Source organism: Seriola dumerili, unplaced genomic scaffold (genome assembly GCF_002260705.1).
Source record: "Seriola dumerili isolate Sdu_G_001 unplaced genomic scaffold, Sdu_1.0 BDQW01000155.1, whole genome shotgun sequence".
Taxonomy (NCBI): Eukaryota; Metazoa; Chordata; class Actinopteri; order Carangiformes; family Carangidae; genus Seriola; species Seriola dumerili.
Genome location: NW_019174410.1, coordinates 1,461,422 through 1,479,793, shown reverse-complemented (window position 1 = coordinate 1,479,793; position 18,372 = coordinate 1,461,422). Strand labels below are relative to the sequence as shown.

General features: G+C 38.9%; 2 protein-coding genes across 3 annotated transcripts; one reads left to right on the top strand and one right to left on the bottom strand.

The window, feature by feature from the left end:
• Positions 1 to 14: 14 nt before the first annotated feature.
• Positions 15 to 4,340, bottom strand: sgcb (sarcoglycan beta). The gene is made up of 6 exons (XM_022751529.1): positions 4,315 to 4,340; positions 3,316 to 3,525; positions 3,015 to 3,200; positions 2,692 to 2,883; positions 2,028 to 2,159; positions 15 to 1,893 (listed from the first exon to the last, which is right to left on the bottom strand). The coding sequence occupies exons 1-6, from the start codon at positions 4,327 to 4,329 to the stop codon at positions 1,693 to 1,695; spliced, it is 936 nt and encodes a 311-aa protein (XP_022607250.1). The 5' UTR covers positions 4,330 to 4,340; the 3' UTR covers positions 15 to 1,692.
• Positions 4,341 to 5,620: 1,280 nt separating this feature from the next.
• On the top strand, positions 5,621 to 10,534 carry spata18 (spermatogenesis associated 18). 2 transcript variants are annotated; one of them, XM_022751482.1, is made up of 12 exons: positions 5,621 to 5,769; positions 6,486 to 6,591; positions 6,718 to 6,833; positions 6,980 to 7,098; positions 7,299 to 7,394; positions 7,472 to 7,606; positions 7,718 to 7,949; positions 8,411 to 8,569; positions 8,671 to 8,846; positions 9,009 to 9,132; positions 9,245 to 9,319; positions 9,586 to 10,534. In XM_022751482.1, the coding sequence occupies exons 1-12, from the start codon at positions 5,683 to 5,685 to the stop codon at positions 9,640 to 9,642; spliced, it is 1,482 nt and encodes a 493-aa protein (XP_022607203.1). In that variant the 5' UTR covers positions 5,621 to 5,682; the 3' UTR covers positions 9,643 to 10,534. The 2 variants fall into 2 exon arrangements, with proteins under 2 accessions (XP_022607203.1, XP_022607202.1); XM_022751481.1 differs by having other exon boundaries at positions 6,977 to 7,098.
• The last annotated feature ends 7,838 nt before the right edge of the window (positions 10,535 to 18,372 follow it).

Here is an 18,372-nt window from a genome sequence, read left to right as displayed (position 1 = left end):
AAGGCTGGTTGCCATTTTTTTTTTTTTTTTTCCATTTAGTGGATCATAAACACTCCATTCTTTCACAACAGGCTGTGACGCTCTGAGAAAAACTACATCATGACATTAATAACAAATATTCTCAACATCAGTACTGTTATAAAACAGACAAGACAATCCAAGGCAAAATAAAAGTCAAATCAATTATAGACTATATTGCACAAAAATTCAAACCACTCAATATAAGCGTCAAACCAAGCTACTGATGATTTAAACTTTCCTGACATTCATGAACATTTAAAGAGATCTGCATTAATCTGGAGTTTAACTTAGTGCAAACACTCTATCTCACTGTAAAAAAGCTTTTGCAACAAAATTAGAATATTTTATATATATATATATCTATGTATGTGTACGTGTGTGTGTGTGTAATTTCTCATATATCATCCCTTGTAAATCCATTGGCACGTGCAAGATGGACAGTCGAAGATGTGCAGAAAGAGACCTATTCTACTGTAGCATTACTGAATGGCTTAAAATGTATATTTAGTTTTACAGTTCAACCCAGATTTTGTGCATTTCATCAGCAAGTGTCGCATAACTCAATATAATCTTGTAGTGTCTTACTTTAGTCAGTGAAAATAATAAAGAAAATATCAAACACAGCTGCCAGTAACAAAGAATAGCAAATAAAGTCATATACAATCCCTCTACGTGGTCTGTACGCTCAGTTGGTAGTTTGTTAGGAACACCTAGCTAAAACTACTACTGTACTTTCGGGGTTGCTGCTTGTGGAGAGACTGTGTTTGGCTGCTTATTTTTCTGTCCTAACGTATTTGTGGCAAGGTTTTTTATGTTGTTTCTTCATGTCATTGTCATTGTTTGTTTTTTTTCTTATAGTGGACAGTTTGTGTTGCGCTGGTTGTGTGTTCTTTGTTGTGTATATGTGTGTTTTTTAAAGTCTACTCTCTACTCGAATTGTCTAACAATCCTGTAAGAAATCCTCCTTCATGAGGGTTGTAATGTTCATTCTCAGAGAGATGTTGATTCAACTTTATAGTAATTCTGGAGGCTGCAGTTTGTGGTGCTGTTGAATTGTAATGCATTATACAGACAGGTGTTTCTATTATTTTGTCCACCCCATTTATATTAATGAGAGTAGGGCTAAATATAATACAGTAGCACCACAGACTACATCCTCCTGAATGATCACACAGTTGAATCAACGCCTCTCTACAACTATTTCAATACAAACTGAACATTATAACCTTCACCAGGAGAGGATTTATGGCAGGACTGTTGTAATGTTTTTAGCTAGGCGTACCTAATAAACTGCCATCTGAGTGTATTTTAGTAACACTGGACGGTAAGGCAAAAATGTAATACTGTAGCTTCTAATTGCTGCCAATGGGCGATGTAAACCACAGTATAATGTTAAATATAAGTGCTATGTGCTTACATGGCACAATACACTTTCAGATAAAGTTGGCAAATCTGCAGAACAATAAAAATACTTCAGCACGTATATGTTAATATCTTTGGCCAAGTGGTAACGATCTGTAACACAATTCCTGCTTTGCAAACAAAATAAGGAATACAGAATTTGCCAGGTGAACTACAGAGGTATTATTATGTGCAAGTCATGATGAATTTCCTATAGAATGTCCTATATATATATGCAAATTTGTAATCAGCAGATTCCAGTCCAGACGCCTAATGAGCTTTCCTGCACGGGTTGTCTGATGTCTGGCAGCCCATGTTGGGATATTTCACCTGCACACGGAACAGAGTCCCATCTGCACACATGCAGAGCTTGTACCTCTCCAGACCCTCATCGAAATACACATCTCCTGCGGAGTTAGGGATGCGTGTGGCGTTGAACATGACTGACCCATTGAGGACGATGCTGTTTTCCTGCAGAGAGAGAAAAAATCCATAATCCATAATGTGTCCTCAGGGTTTCATCTTCATCGGCTTTACACTGTATTTATGCAGCTGTTTGTTTATTGTTACACATCAAATCATATTAAATACTTTCCCACACTTACAGCCCTGAGCTCGATGCCTCCACCCATTTTGAACTCTACAGTCCGGCCCATGATGTTGACCCCCTCGTTACCACGGATAATGGCCTTGCTGTCCCCTTTGATGTTCAGGTCAGACGCTGCACTGCTGGTGATCTAACATCAGAGACAACCAGACACATTTATTTAGACTCCATTACCTTTTCCACACTCAACTAAAGTTTTGAGAATTATTTTCTTCCATTTATTAAAGATAAAAAACCTGAAATATTTCATCATATTCAGGCCTCTGTTTTGAACCCTTGTAAACTGTTGTTGACGATTGCAGCTTTGAGTCTTCTCGAAACTGCATTTATCAGCTCTGCACACTTGCTTCGTCTCAGATTCTTCCAGGCCCTGGGAAACTGCAAACTGCCTCACTTTGATATTCAGATTGCAAGATCTGGCTGGGCCATTCAAAGGCATTCATATATTCATATACTTATTCTAAAGATACCCCAAGATTGTCTGAGCCACGTTTGTTCAGTTGGTGCCATACTGAAAACTGAACTTCTATCTGGGGTCTAAAGGCAAAATAAATTCGGCCCATACTTGGGTCACATGCTTTAAAAGGCAATCACAATTCCTTCTGAAAAATCAATTAACATATATTTTGTTTAAAAAGTAAACAAAAACAAAACATACGCACCCTTTCTGTGGAGGCCTTTTTCACACTGAGGACTTTGACTCCTTTGGGCAAATGGAACTCATGGTTTTCAAAGTCTGTGCTGAAGAAAGTGTTCTGGGTGCGAGGGTCTGTGAAGGATATGCCAACGTCACTGACGACTGAGGTCTTGTCCTTTTCTACGCTCAGCTTAGAACTGCCCTGCTGGAACACAACCTGGATCAACACAAATAGAATAAAAGAGAGAAGAGTTGTTAGAGTATGAATTTAAAAAATAATGTGCCATTTTCCGTTTTTTTTTTCTTTTAAATGCTCAGTCTTCGCAGTAAATACAGTCTGTTTCTCACCGGGTTGTTGTTGCCAACGATGACCAGGTCCTGGTCCTTACGACCTCCCACTGTGCTCTTGTGCAGTGGGTGAACGATGCCCATGTCCGCCTTCTGTTTGAAGCGCAGCAGGCCAGTCTCATGGAACTCCATGCTGTCACAGCCATTCGGACCAATACGGATCACTGTCCATATCACAAGTGTGATCTGAGGGACAGTAAAAAAAATGCAACGACACAGTGATCAACTCTTTGCCTTAAGCTTAAGTTACGTCTAATCAGGAGGATTCACGGATGAGTACATTTAGGCTTGTAGTACTCACAATGAGGTTAATTAGGGCAAGGAGGAAGAGGAGGACGATGATGCAAACAGCCATGTTTCCCTTGCGTCCTCTCAGCCCTGTCTTATGAAGACGCTCTTCTTCTATGGGTACATAGCCAGCTTTAAAATTACTGTTGTGTTCCTTGTTGATACTGCGCCTTTCTATGGCCTTCTCTCGCATGGATTTCTTCACTGGCCCATTGGAGCTCTCCTGGAAAGGGAAAACAATCTTTTAAGACTGAAATCTATACGTTTTGAAGTGAGGAGTACCATAAACAACCAGTAATACATTTTGAGTCATAAAATTACAAATCAAAAGGAACAATTTCCTTACTAATACTTTTAGATCCCTATGACACCCTCTACATAGACAGACTTCACCTGTGAAAGTCAGATATCCTCCTCCATACTTTAAGATCCATTCACCTCAACACCTGTATTTCACTCACAGGTGAACTGCTTTCATGCTTTTCTCGCCAAGATTAGTAAAAACTGTATGAATGTGTATAATTGTCTCCCCACGATCTACATTCAGTGTCCATAATCACAACAAACTGAAGGTTTGAGTTCCCATTTATTTTCAGTGTCTCTGCGCTGGAATGTAATCTCAGTTAAATGCCCCCGAGGCTCCCTGTCTGTGGCCATGACTAAAAATAAACTGCACTTAAATTAGCAGTAAAATGGAAATAAACTCAATAGTCGAACAGCGTCTGTGCTCTTTGTGTTAGCTAACATAGCTCACTGTCAAACAGCAGGTCTAAAGGTGCTAAAATAATAGCATTTTTATTTCCTCAACGCTGCCCATAATAACGAAGCGGAGGCCAGTATTTATTACACTGATATCACCGTAGAGCCGACAACGAAGCGCCAGACATTTATATTTGTTTATATTTATATATGAATATATATTGAGTATATATCATTAACCTATTAACGAACGTTTCAGCGATAAAACGGAGTAAAATTCATAGAATAACAACAGATATTAAACATAACGGACCTGTTCGGACGCCATGTTGACCCTCCCTCTCCTGCTCGCAGAGTGACAGGGACGTACCATTTTTCTCAGTCGCGGGTGAGACAACTGATTGTGTCGTGAATTATTATATATACGGTAATTGACTATGAATTAAAAAAAGTCTTGTTAACACAAACGAGAGCAAACAGAGCATTTCAGTTGGACTGCGTAAATAAAAACAAGAAAACAAACAAAAATAGAGACATTTCTATGATAATGATAGATGGTCCAGTCCGAGTTCAACCGGCCAATCACAGAAGGATCCTAAAATAGAAAAACATGTCCATTCATAGTTTCCATAGGTAAACTGCCAAACCGACCTTATAACATCAGACTCCTTCATAATTAAAGCTTTGTTTAACAATAACAGAAGCAATATTTTCTAAAAACTCAAAAACAAAATGAATAAACAGCGAGTTCAGTTAGTTATATAGTTTATTATTATTATTACAATAAACGATAGTTTTAAGAAACGGCTGAAAACATTTTTATTTTTATGATCTTGCTTTTTAATTATCTATACTTTGCTTTTACTTGATACAGTTTTTCTTCCTTTTATTCTTTTTATACCTTTTTATGTTTTTTATATTGTTTTATTGCCCTTTTATTTATTAGGCTACGTATGTCTGGTTTTGATGTTATTTTTCTTCTGTAAAGCACTTTGAGCTGCAATTATTTATGAAAGGTGCTATACAAATAAAGTTTTTTATTATTATTATTATTATTATTATTATTATTATTATTATTATTATTATCATCATTATTATTATTATTATTTAGTTAGTTAGTTAGTTAGTTAGTTAGTTAGTTAGTTAGTTAGTTAGTTAGTTAGTTAGTTAGTTAGTTAGTTAGTTAGTTAGTTAGTTATAGTCAAAACAGCTACCAGACCAGATTTGTGTGAATGAATGATCTGACAACACTGGCTGCACATGTAATTTGATTATCGCCTGTTGTATTATAATCGGATTTAATCCAACACAGTCACAGTAGCAGTATATCTGTGTTACTGGGGTTTCCTCTGAGTGTCTTTGGTGTCGTTTGACAGTATGATATTACATACAGTCGTATTTACATCACTGGAGAGCTGAACCTGCAGAGGACTGACTGACAGAGAGCCGTGCTCGTGGTTTATCCGTCACAAGTTATTTATTGAAAGCACAGTGTGGTTTGGTTGCCGGCTCGTCTCCTCGCTTGGTTACCACAACCGAGGCGGTGCTTGGCATCTGTGTCGTAGGTGGAGAGAGCTGCCAGGACAGGAATTTTTACTGCGCTCCCTTTACAGATTAAAGGCTGCTGTCCTTTTTCCTGGGGCATCTTAAACCTCCGAGGATTAGTCACAGGGGACCAGACATGGCCGACACTTTAAGGAGACTGACCAACACATCTTCCTTCAGTGTCTTACAGGACAAGCTTGAGAGCTGGCACAAAGACTACCATGTAAGTTCATCAATAAGTTATGACCGACCTAAATCTGACCAAACCACTTCCTCGGGCCAGCCTAGCTATCTGCTCCAGGACGGCTGTCTCATGAATTAGTGGCTAAAAGTTTTAAAGTATTTACTGCAACTATAAGTTCAGGTCTAAGTACCTGTTGCAGGTGACATTGCACTCTTCCTCTAGAACTTATAAACTGCTTTGTTTACTCCTGTCAGTGGGTTATTGTTTCACTACCTGTCCTAAAATTGAGAATTTCTATTCGTTATTATTTGAGTTGTAGATGACGCGATTGAATCACGCATGGAATTATTTAAAACATTACAGTGAAGGAATGCACTCGATTTGATTATATTGATTTCCCGGCGATAGAGTTTGGTTGCTATGGACGCCAGTCGCCATGGCTACGGTTAGACAATTTCAAAGATCTTCCACTTCACTGGTAAGATGGTTCACATCCTATTACTTCCGGTAGAAATGCATTGCCTCGCACAGGGACCGGAAGTGAGTTTTCTAAACTTCAACTATATGATATTTATAGTCTAACCTGCACATTTACTCACACGTTATACGGGAAATGCAAACAACAGTCTGTTTATGAAATTAAACATTTTGTTGTGTCGTAGTGTCTTGAAACAATGTGAAAAATTATGTTAACTGGCATATTTTATTTTATTTTATTTTATTTTATTTACTTTTTGTCCTATTTACCCTCCTAGGTCATTTCCTGTGACCAGAATCTGAATAGATGTTGTGAGCTGATTGAATTAACAGCCAAGATCCAGGGCCAGCTGTTTGCTATCCTCAACCTGACAGCTGCAGAAGGTCATTTTAACACCTGCAGTTTAGGACTTCAATTGTTTTCTTTTATAAAGATTTAACCCGGTTATAATCGCTCATAAATAATTAAACACATAGTCTTTTTTTAAAATATCTGTCGTCATGAATCAGGTGGACACTATGCTGGAGTGGAGACTCTCAAAACGCGCCTGCTGCCGTGGCTTGGAACCTGTTTCTCCATGGCAAAGCCCTCGGTCACTGACGACACCAGTCTACAGCTCATCCAGGTGACCTTACCTGTGACTAGGTTTAATGTCAAAGAATGTCTCATCAAATATATGCATTAAAATAATATTAATTTAGTGTAACAAACAATGTTAAAACAACTCATATAGGTTCTGGTGTTGTAGTTACTGCATGTTTTTATCAGCAGGACTCGGTGGAAAAGGACAGGAGGATCCGGGAGCTCTGTGCCTCCCATGAGAACGACATGCAGAAGATGGAGACTCAGCTGTGCTCCTCTCGCTTGCAGTTGGACTCTGTCAGAGCAGAGTGAGTTTGACAAATATACACAGCAATACTGTAATACCGACTAACAAAAGCACACAACAGGAGAGCTGAGGAAAACCTAATTTGCACAGCTCATGTATAACATTTCATATCTCTCTCTCCACTGTCTCATTCCAGGCTGAATTACACATATGGAAATACTCGAAACATACTATTACATTTTCTGATGTATGTTTTAACAGATTGGTTGATGCTCACAAGGAGCTGGATGAGATAAAGAGCAAATCAGCAACCACTCTGCTGGCCACCGAAGATGAAATATTACAACTGAAAGCAGAGTGAGTGGAATAATATATTAATTTTCAGATGCTATATATGAGCTCTTCTGTTGACGCGAAACGTGTCTGTGTTTCAGTTTGCGATGTGCACACGAGCAGGTGGAGATTTATAAGAGGAAGCTGGACGCTCTCGATGACTACGAGCATCAGATTCGCCTGCTGAGAGATGAAGTGTCCTACCTGAGCACAGAGAAGGCCGTGCTGCAGGACAGGTGCGCGCATATGACCAGTTATTCCAATACTGCATATAAACACACTGACACCACAACACAGAGCAGAGTTTTTTATGTGTTTCCTCTTCCCTCTCTTTTCCTCTCTTTCAGGCTGGTGAGAAGTCGTTCTCCGAGCCCCTTGCCCAGACTCAGCAGCTGCTCCAGCCCCATGAGGAGTGAGTCGCCCACCAGAGCCCAGCTCACCAACTCCTCCCGCCACGCACGCCTCGTGTCTCGCTTCAGTGACCTGTACGCCGTGGAGCGTCTGGAGGCCCAGACCCTGCTTCGACGTTACATTGCTGATTTGGAGATGGTCCAGAAAATCATCTTCATTGCTGTCGTGGTACGGTCGTAATTATTTCAGAGCCACCTGTAGATATCTATTTGATTGGTTGATGTAAAGAATGACCCATATGAATGTTTTCTGAGTGATTGAATAACTGTTTTGTTGTGACATCACAAAGTTATGGAAGTCTTGATGGCTCGTTTTAAGGATTGGATGGCTTGAACACTTTGATCCTTTCACAGTATTTATATAGACCTGCTGTACAATCAGAAAAGACGCGGACATCTTACTTTCTACAATATAGGACCTTTAAAGTACACGTCTTTATATATGTCTATGTGAGGTAAAGCCCTCATTTACAATGACGTCGAGTAGATAAAAATACCAGTTAAAAAAAGAACATCTATTAAAACAAACATATTAATACAATTGATAAATAATGTATTAATGATATTTGACATTATTGAATATCGGCCTAAGCCTACTGTTGTGCATTTTTGTTTGTTTCCATCTCTTAGGAATCCTGTAAGACAGCAAAACTAGCCTACCGTCAGTTCAAGCTGCGTGTGAAAAAGACCTTGTCCCCATCCCACTATGGGCCAGAGAGTCTCGAGGACGCGGCTGTGGACTACATCGTCAGAAATCTGGACCTGTACGATGTACAGGACAGTGTCAATGTAAGACCAAATTTTCCTCAAATTGAAGAGTACTGAACAGATTAATGGACTTTGACACTTAAAAACAAGGCAGTGTATCTCACTGTGTTTCTTCTCCACAGACTGTGATCAACACCATGAATGTGAACCCTCGCATCTCCTTCCCGCCAGAAGTGGACTTTGTCCTCATCAGTACCTTGATCAGGGAGACCTGCAGGGTGGCCTTTGCCATGCAGACTCTGGAGCCCCCGCTGGACTTGGCCTTTGCCAGTGATGGAGAACTTTACAATGACAACAAGTCAGTTCTATGTGAAATACTGTGTGTAAATCCTTCATCAGGGCTGCCCTACATCACTAGGTTATTTGACGTCTCCACCAGTAGATGTCACCCTCAACACACACACACACAGCAGTGACTAACACTCACACACTCACAGCTCTCTCCCTCTCTCTCCGACAGGTATCGTCGTAGCTATGACTCAGAGTTCGCTGCTCCTCTGGTTATGTACCATGTGTGGCCGGCCTTGATGGAAGGAAATGCTGTAATAGTGAAGGGCGAGGCTGTGACCAGAAGAGGTGCTCTGGTAATGCCTTTATATTGCTTCAGAAATATCATAATGAATGCAGGTGATACAATGGTAGAGCATGAGAGTACAGGCCCATGTGTTTACTGGTGATGTGTCTTGTGTTTTGCAGTGGAGTAGAAGCCGCAGCCAGAGCAGGAGTTCCAGCCCCGTGCGCTCTCGCTCTCTCAGCCCGACTCGCAGTCTTGTAAGTCTCTATAATATTTGAAGGTCCAACCAACCACACTGGTCACAAAAGCAATTACATCACATGTTTTATTGGGCTTAAAATTACTCAAATTAAGTTTTATTTCAAACTCAAATGTATAATTTGCACTTTACGACATGCATGCACAACAATGGCCCTAAGGGTACGTACTTCAAAATCTCTGCTTTATTTGATTTGGTTTGTTTAAGCTTTAATTTACTGCACAGTTGTACATACAATCAACATCATTATCTTTTTTTTCCTAGGCATTTAACAGCAAAAGAAGCTTGTCTCCTCAACGTCTCACAGCTAGCTACCTGTGAACTCTGCAGAATCCACACCAGTGCTTCACCTCCACAAAATAATGTCTCACATATTTTGAATTCTGATTTCACCTGTGGGGTTGTACCGTTGTCTGCTTTCACCAAATAATAAAGCAATGAAATACTGTACTGTACTCAACCAAAGGCTGTGCAGAGTTTACATGGTACATCATAGATGAAGCAAAACGGCCTGGCAGCTAACGCAGCAGTTATCTTAGTTTACTATATTTAGTCTGTTAATAGGTTTTTGATAGAAACTAACAGTGTTTTAGTGAGAATCAGAAAAGTACATCTATCAGGTGAAAACTAGACCTGCACAGTAGCACTTTTCTTAGTCTGAGCTCAATACAGCAACAATTCAAAATGTAGTCGCCTCTTTACTTTCAACAGAAGTCAACGTCCATGTAGCTGCAGGACAGATAGCGTGGTGCTAATTATCAGTGCTAACTTCAACTCCTCCAGGACTTGAGTGACTGAAATTGGTCATTGTGATTTTTTTGTGTTAACGATTGCTGTTTTTTTTTCTTCTTATTTTAATGTTTTTGGTGCTGTTGTTGAGAACTTACATGAAATGACCTCGTGAGGCTTCAGACCTTTCCATGATAGCCTGTTTAAAATAGGCCATATATATAATAACTAGTAGTTATCATAGTAGTATAATATAGTAGTTTGTCACTGTGTGCAGTAGCTCGTTATTTTGCAGCAATTTCTGGACAATATTGTATTTATTATTTTCTCATTTACAATTCATGTTGTGCATATCACCAGTCACATTATCATATCTGATGCTACTGTACTTCATTTGCCTTTTAATGGCTTGACTAGAAAAAAGAATAAATTTCACTATGATTTAATTTGTGTTGTGAGATGAAAATATTCTGTGTCTGTGCTTCTGTGGTTGTTTTTTTTTAAAATAAATGATAAACCTTTAATTTCCTGCAATTGCACGTTATTTTAATCTTTTGTTTAATTTGTGTTTTATGGATTAAAACCTGTCAATACCTTTAAACACTGTTCAGAGAGGCAGCTTCGCTGATGTTGGCATGGTAACACTTCTAGACCAATTAGAATTGAACACATGCAGGTACAAATTCAGAGAAAACCCTTATTTTAATCATGAATGTTGCTCTCTGTTGTATGTTGGACTATCAAAGGACTCCACTGTGGTTATACAACAGGCTCAATAATTCCCCCAATTTACATTTCCTGGAATCACAGTTTTACCACTATTCTATTCTATCAATAGATGGCGCTGCTACTCCACTGAAAGGAGCCCAAGAGGCAAAATCACACACACTGTCTGCAAGTATTTCAGTCATGTCAAACATTGTACAACACAATATATACACTGTTGCTCATAAAGTTGGAATAAAATATTTTTTTAAATATTTTTTTAGCACCAAACAAATGTAATGCATGAATTCATTTCACCTGGGTAATTGGGACACATAATGTAATTATTGCACCTGGTCAAAAGTGATTACTGATGCATTTAAATAGGAATAAACAGAGGAATGTGTCTGAAAACAAAATTACTTTATGGGCAACAGTGTATATGTGTATATATATATATATATATGGCTTTTTTTAAAAAACATTAGCTCTGAACAACTTAGTCACTGTGCATCATTTGTGTGTGTGAGAGAGTATCACAGTTTACATTTGAATGAAATCCTCAAGGGAATCCCAGCAGCCACCTCCCTGTCCCGATGCCCTCATCAGCATTCCCAGCATCTAATTGGGTCTCCAGGCCTCGGTCAGTCCTGCAGCAGCCTGCCTGCTCCACACAAACCAATTACACTGTCAGCTCTTCAAACCATATCTAATATCTGAAATCAGGCGTTTGCTCTGCAGAGCAGAAACTGAGCTGTAGCCGGCCTCCCTGACCCCCGAGTCCTGTTGATAATTAAGAACAGTCTTAAAGGTTTCACTCACTGGTTGCTGCTGCAGATGAAATGCAGCGGTGTTCTCTTGTTATTTACTGCAGTCCAGGTTCATGCTTGTCCTTGTAGCCGTTCCAAATTCTTGTGTTTTTTTGATTCGATGGAAATCACATTTGTCCACTCATGGTTACACAAGAGTGTTTATGTGCTGATACTGATTTAAGATTACATGGTGTGTTTATAGTTGCAGTGATTAGCATCCCACATCAGAGAATGTTGCTACAAAATATTCTACGAATGCTAGGGATGGCGTAGCGTGCATAATATCATCTTTTGGTTTTACCCGCAAAAAGGGCAGAAAAATGTTGTGGTTTCAGTGTCATTCCAGTGTGGACGTGAAGCCTACACTCCCCTCTCTGTTTCTCTAGAGACAGCCATTAAAATTTACATGGATCCTCACGAACATACAAACTGTCGTTCTTGCAGTGGTGATACTGAGAGACTCGGAGAACATGTAACGGAGGAAAAAGGGGCAGATTATGCAGAAACCCATGTCATGGAAACTTCTGCCATGCTCCCTCATCACATTCCCACACAATGAGCGTCTTGTCTGATCTGCAGCAGCTCACAGAGGTCCTGGCTCTCGGGACACGGGCCGTGTCCTGCTACCATGATATAACCAGGAGGGAGACCTTCTGTGGGCCTGGTCGTGGTGGTGGTGGTGGGGGGGCTGTTTACTCAGGTGTACTGTGGTCAACTGTGGTCATGGAGACTGTGGACGGATGGTGATGAGAGAGAAGAAACTGTTTTACTCTGTCTGTGCTATAGACAACAAAGCTTTAAAGCACCGTCATGGTTTGACCTAAGAAAACACTTTAGGACTTTATTGGACTCTTTTGTTTGGACTGTTTGTTTGGTCATATGTTCTTTCTCTTTTGGACACTTCATGTTTGATTGTTTTGGATTAGAATTTATTTGCTGTTTTCCTTTGTAACCACTTCCCTTGTGTGTCTCATGTCGGTTTAATTCCTGTCTTTGTCTTGCGTTTCCCTCCTGGTTAATTGTCTGCCCCACCCTGTTGTGTTCCACCTGTGTTCTGTTACCCTTGCCTCCCTTTTGTACTTAAGAGTCTGTCTTCCCCTTTGTCTTTGTCAGTCCGTCTGTTTCTCTACCTGTTTTACTCCGTTACATTCATTTGTTTTTTTTTTGCAGTTTCCAGTCAAATCGGTTGCGCTCCAGCTTCCCCGTGTTTTCTGATTCTCTGTTTTGTTGTTCCTACTTGTTCTTTTGGTTTCTCCTTTTTGCTATTTAATAAAACACCTTTCTCCACCTTCCCTTCGGTTTGTTTACATTTTGGGTTCAGTTCTTCCTGCAAACCTGACAGCGACCTCATATGACATGTAGCTGGTAGCAAACTGACAGTAGTAGCTGGAGCTCACCCCAAACAGACTCAGAGCTGCAAATCCAGCTGAAGTTTCCAGTTTGGTGGCAGGAGCCTGACTCATCACTGCTGGGCCATGTGATGTTTCCTCTGGCTCCTCTTAATGTGCTCCACACTGGCAAGAGTTGAGTTTCTGGAGCTCTAGCATGATGAGTACCCACCCTGATCCCACAGCCAGGCCAGAGGGGGAATATTAATGGGGCTGTACATCACAGCACATGATGACATGGTTATGAGTGACCACACTGCAGTGTGTAAATCAGAGGCAATATTGAAATAGACAGAGAGGGGGAAAAGGAATGAAGGAAATCAAGGCGAAGGAATCAACAAAACACCAATGAGGCATGTGGGGGAAGCTGTCGGTGACAAAACAGGTCATTCTCTGCAAACAGCTACTTAATATGAATACTTGTCACCAGTTGCTCTTTCCTCTGGTAGAGTCACCCTTCAGCAGAGGAGTCGATGAGCCACTGCAGGTCGACAAGGCCTCTGTATCTCAGTGCTGTCTGTGGCCCAGAGAGGCCGTTAAACACATCTGGAGTGGAGCAGGATGCTCTACAATTTACGACAGGAGGGACAAAACAGAGGTAGAGGGGAAAGCAGAGCATTCATGACTGTGGCGTCATACATCAACTCAGTGTTGTGTGTGAATAACTAAGTGCACCACATGGACAAACCGGACCACACCCTCACTACTCCCATTCAAGGGTTTATCTCCCTGGCACTGATCAGGGCTATGAGGTCATAGCGAGGAGCTGGCCACAGGCATCAGCCCCATGGATCCTGAGCAGCAAACAGGCGTGACTGCTGATCTTCTTCTCAGCTCCGGTGAGATCAGACATCAAGTGACCGAATCCTCTGCCAGAGATACCACGGATAAACACTTCCTTCCTCTCTCTATGACAACTTTCATATCAAATAAAGAAAATGATTTAGCATTTGGACTCTCTTTTTCCCAAAGCAGACATTTGTCCAGACTGTTTCCTCCTCCTCCTCTGTCGTCCATTGCACATCTGGGCTCTCACATGCCAGAGCCGATAAATATATATCTGGAAGTCAAGTGATTTTTTGACAATCAGTTTCTGTGTTGATGAACTTGTGATTTCCCGTCATCAGAGAGGGAAATTAAATGTCTCAATGACCTGTTTGAGTGCGGAAAAAACACATTGACCTGCTCAAAAAGGTAATAATCTTCCCATGAAATCAGCGTAGGCGCTTTCTAATGAGCTGCCCAGACCTGGCCTGGTAACCATGTGCCCTGCCTTTCATGATCTCGAAAGAGCAGCGATACAAAAGCAAAGTGAGGTGATTTTGGTTCATGATTTTCCACAGAATCATTTTAAACACGTCATTAAAATCTCAGAGGCTGTCGTGACCTTTACTCTTTCATGAGGATGAAGGAGATCAACTAAATGTCAGTTGTCTGGCAAAGAGATTATTATTTATTTTCAGATGAAAAATCTGACAGCAGCTAAATAAAGATATCAATCCGTGCTGTAATTTGCATGGTTTGCTTTGTCAGGAGGTGCACTGTGCCAAACTCAACCTGCTTCTTGTCCTCAGAAAGCAAGCCCTGCCTGGATGCTAGAAACGCTCCATACAAACACACATCTGGATGATGTGATTAATGGGAATAACAGCCATCCATTTACATCACAGAGCAGCACTGGCAGGGTAGAGGGCCGTGCATGCAGGTGTGAGCCTCCAAGGTTACTGCTCCGCCGGGGCTTGTTACACTTAGATTTCATACTCTGACGGAAACAGGCGATCAAACCTGGTGCCAATCTCGTGTCCGACTGGCCTCAGTCCTGAACACCCCCACCCTGAACAGGCATGGTGGAAAGGAACATTAGAGGGAGAAAAAAAAGAAAGATCTGGTGGATCTGAGAGCTGGAATAACAACTACCTCACGGAGAACAAGTACAACTATTAAATATATATGGAAACTTTTTTGTGGCTGTGGTTTGACCTCCGGGGGAGCTGAGTCTTTACAGCTTCACTTCTACTGACTGAACACAGCGGCCTGTCCTTTGTCTGAGTCTGTCCCTCACACACAGAAGTGAAGAGGTGAAACCGTTATTTGGGGAAAACAGAAAGAAATGAAACAGAAGAATAGAAAAATTCAAGTAGAACGCGACAATAAGATGCCAATAAGACCACATTTTGGTTTATAACTTCATTTGCTTTGTGTTTAATTATGGATGGTCAAATTTGAAAAGGTTGAAATGGTTTGGATCTGAATTTTTCACCCTGGGAAATGTATCATGCAGTGAGTGTATCACAGCTCTCTGTGTTCAGCTGTATTGTGATTTCACCACTAGATGGCAGGTCAATACAACATTTTATTTTAGTGAATCCTAGTTTCTTACACAATCAGGTTTTACTAAGTGAAGCCTTTACAGCAAGAAGATGCAGAATGATCCCTTTGAGAGTCTTATATAATACATGTTGTTGGATTTATCTTATGGATGCATTCCCATACAGAAATTTAATATATGACTTATATGTCCTTATATGAAGAGTGACGTTGCCATATATGTCACCTGTAAGGGGATATATTATTATCACATACTGTATACACATCCTCTCCATATAGAAAGTTTAAGTTTATAATATAGTAAAATTTGTATATGTAAATATATAAAAAATATCTATATGAATTTTTATATAGTATAACTTGTTGCGACAAAACATGTTGACGATATATATTTATTGTACTGTATATATGCAAAGTTTATAAAACAACATGCATTAATATTTACTATACACTTATATATGTTATATTTCATTTTGAACATGTCTATCTTCCCATTTTGGGAAAGTGGTCTCAGACTTTTGGAACCCACTGTATTTAATATCAACATATATTAACAGGCTTTAAGATTGATATATATTTATCCAACATATGTTTACATACATAAATATACATATTTGTATGATATAGAAGTATACAGTACATGGGTTCACTCTAAGTACTCTGTCTGTCTCCAGAGGCATGCACATTAGGTTTATTAGCGACTCTAATCCCTTACTGTACAATGACTTTTATGCCTTACTATACTATGATGTTTTTATGACATTTTGATGCCTTACTATCCCTATGACATTTTTATGAGATTTTTCATGCATACTATACTATACTATCATATTTGTGAAGTAGTTGTATGGTAGTACAAAGGTTATATCTATTCCCCCATAAACAGAGGGTGTTGATTTCAAACCCCTAAGTAGACCTCACTATACTAAAATTTTATAACTTACTATATGCTTTTATGACATTTTTGATGCCATACTGTACTGTGACATTTTCATGACATTTTTGATGACTGACTATACTATGACATTTTTATGACATTTTGATGCCTTACTGTACTATGAAATTTTTATGAAATTTTTGATGCTCTAAGATACGATGACATTTTTATGACATTTTTGATGACTGACTATACTATGACATTTTTTTAAGACATTTTTGATGCCTTACTGTACTATGACATTTTTATGACATTTTTGAATCTATATGATACTTTGATATCTTTATGAAGTTTTTGATGCTTTACTATGATGTTTTTATGACATTTTTGATGACTTACTATACTATGATATTTTTGATGCCTTACTGTACTATGACATTTTTATGACATTTTTGATGCTCCAAGATACGATTACATTTTAGTGACATTTTGATACCTTCCTATACAAGGTTTTTTTTATGAAATGTTAATGCCTAACTGTACTATGATATTTTTATGACATTTTTATGCCTTACAATACTATGACGTTTTCATGATATTTTCATGCCTTACTATACTATGACATTTCTATGACATTTTTGATGCCTTACTATGTATACTATGACCTTTTTCATGAGATTTTTGATGACTGACTATACTGTGACATTTTTATGACATTTTGAATGCCTTACTGTACTATGACATTTTTATGACATTTTTGATGCCTTAATAAACTATGACATTTTTATGACATATTTAATACCTTACTATACTATGAGATTTTCATGACATTTTTGATGCTCTAAGATACGATGACATTTTTATGACATTTTTGATGCCTTACTGTACTATAACATTTTTATGACATTTTTGAATCTATACGATACTTTGATATCTTTATGAAGTTTTTGATGCTTTACTTTGATGTTTTTATGACATTTCAATGCCTTACTATACAATGACATTTTCATGACATTTTGATGCCTTAAGGAAGTGCACGGACAGAGGCACAACAAGACGAACAGAGGGAAGAATCGGGAGCCAGAACGAGCATCTGAGAGCTGGCTGCAGCCCGCGGGTCGGCCCGACAGCCCGTCCTCCGGTCAGCAACGGAATGAAACCCATCGGTTCAGGTCAAGGGGCTCTGCCCTGCGTTGTGAATATCCCTTGGGGACATAAAATAATAATAAAAAATACATCATAGTATATTAAGGCATAAAAGGTCATAAAAAAGTCACAGTATGTCAAGGCATGATCCGAAATGATATAATTAGGCATAAAAATGCCAAATAAGATCTTAGTATAGTATGGCATAAAATGTCAAAAATACATCATAGTATATTAAGGCATGAAAGTTCATAAAAACGTCATAGTATGTCAAAGCATGAGCCGAAATAATATAATTAGGCATAAAAATGCAAAAAAAGATCTTAGTATAGTATGGCAGAAAAATGACAAAAAACGACATAGTATAGTATGGCATAAAATGTCAAAAATACATCATAGTATATTAAGGCATGAAAGTTCATAAAAACGTTATAGTATGGTCAGGCATGAGACGAAATAATATAATTAGGCATAAAAATGCCAAAAAAGATCTCAGTATAGTATGGCAGAAAAATGACAAAAAACGTCATAGTATAGTATGGCATAAAATGTCAAAAATACATCATAGTATAATAAGGCATAGAACGTCATAAAAACGTCATAGTATGGTCAGGCATGATTCGAAATGATATAATTAGGCATAAAAATGCCAAAAAACGTCATAGTATAGTATGGCATAAAATGTCAAAAATACATCATAGTAGAATAAGGCATAGAACGTCATAAAAACGTCATAGTATGGTCAGGCATGAGACGAAATAATATAATTAGCCATAAAAATATCAAAAAAGATCTGAGTATAGTATAGCAGAAAAATGACAAAAAACGTCATAGTATAGTATGGCATAAAATGTCAAAAATACATCATAGTATATTAAGGCATAAAAGGTCATAAAAACGTCATAGTATGTCAAGGCATGAGCCGAAATAGTATAATTAGGCTTAAAAATGCCAAAAAAGATCTTAGCATAGTATGGCAGAAAAATGACAAAAAACGTCATAGTATAGTATGGCATAAAATGTCAAAAATACATCATAGTATATTAAGGCATGAAAGGTCATAAAA

Coding starts and splice junctions, on each gene's coding strand:
- sgcb (XM_022751529.1), bottom strand. Junction 2,884..3,014: donor TCGTTGGCAACAACAACCCG/GTGAGAAACAGA, acceptor GTGTTGATCCAG/GTTGTGTTCCAGCAGGGCAG. Junction 2,160..2,691: donor AAAAGGCCTCCACAGAAAGG/GTGCGTATGTTT, acceptor CTCTGATGTTAG/ATCACCAGCAGTGCAGCGTC.
- spata18 (XM_022751481.1), top strand. CDS start 5,683: ATGGCCGACACTTTAAGGAGACTGACCAACACATCTTCCTTCAGTGTC. Junction 7,950..8,410: donor TCATCTTCATTGCTGTCGTG/GTACGGTCGTAA, acceptor TCCATCTCTTAG/GAATCCTGTAAGACAGCAAA. Junction 9,133..9,244: donor TGACCAGAAGAGGTGCTCTG/GTAATGCCTTTA, acceptor TGTGTTTTGCAG/TGGAGTAGAAGCCGCAGCCA.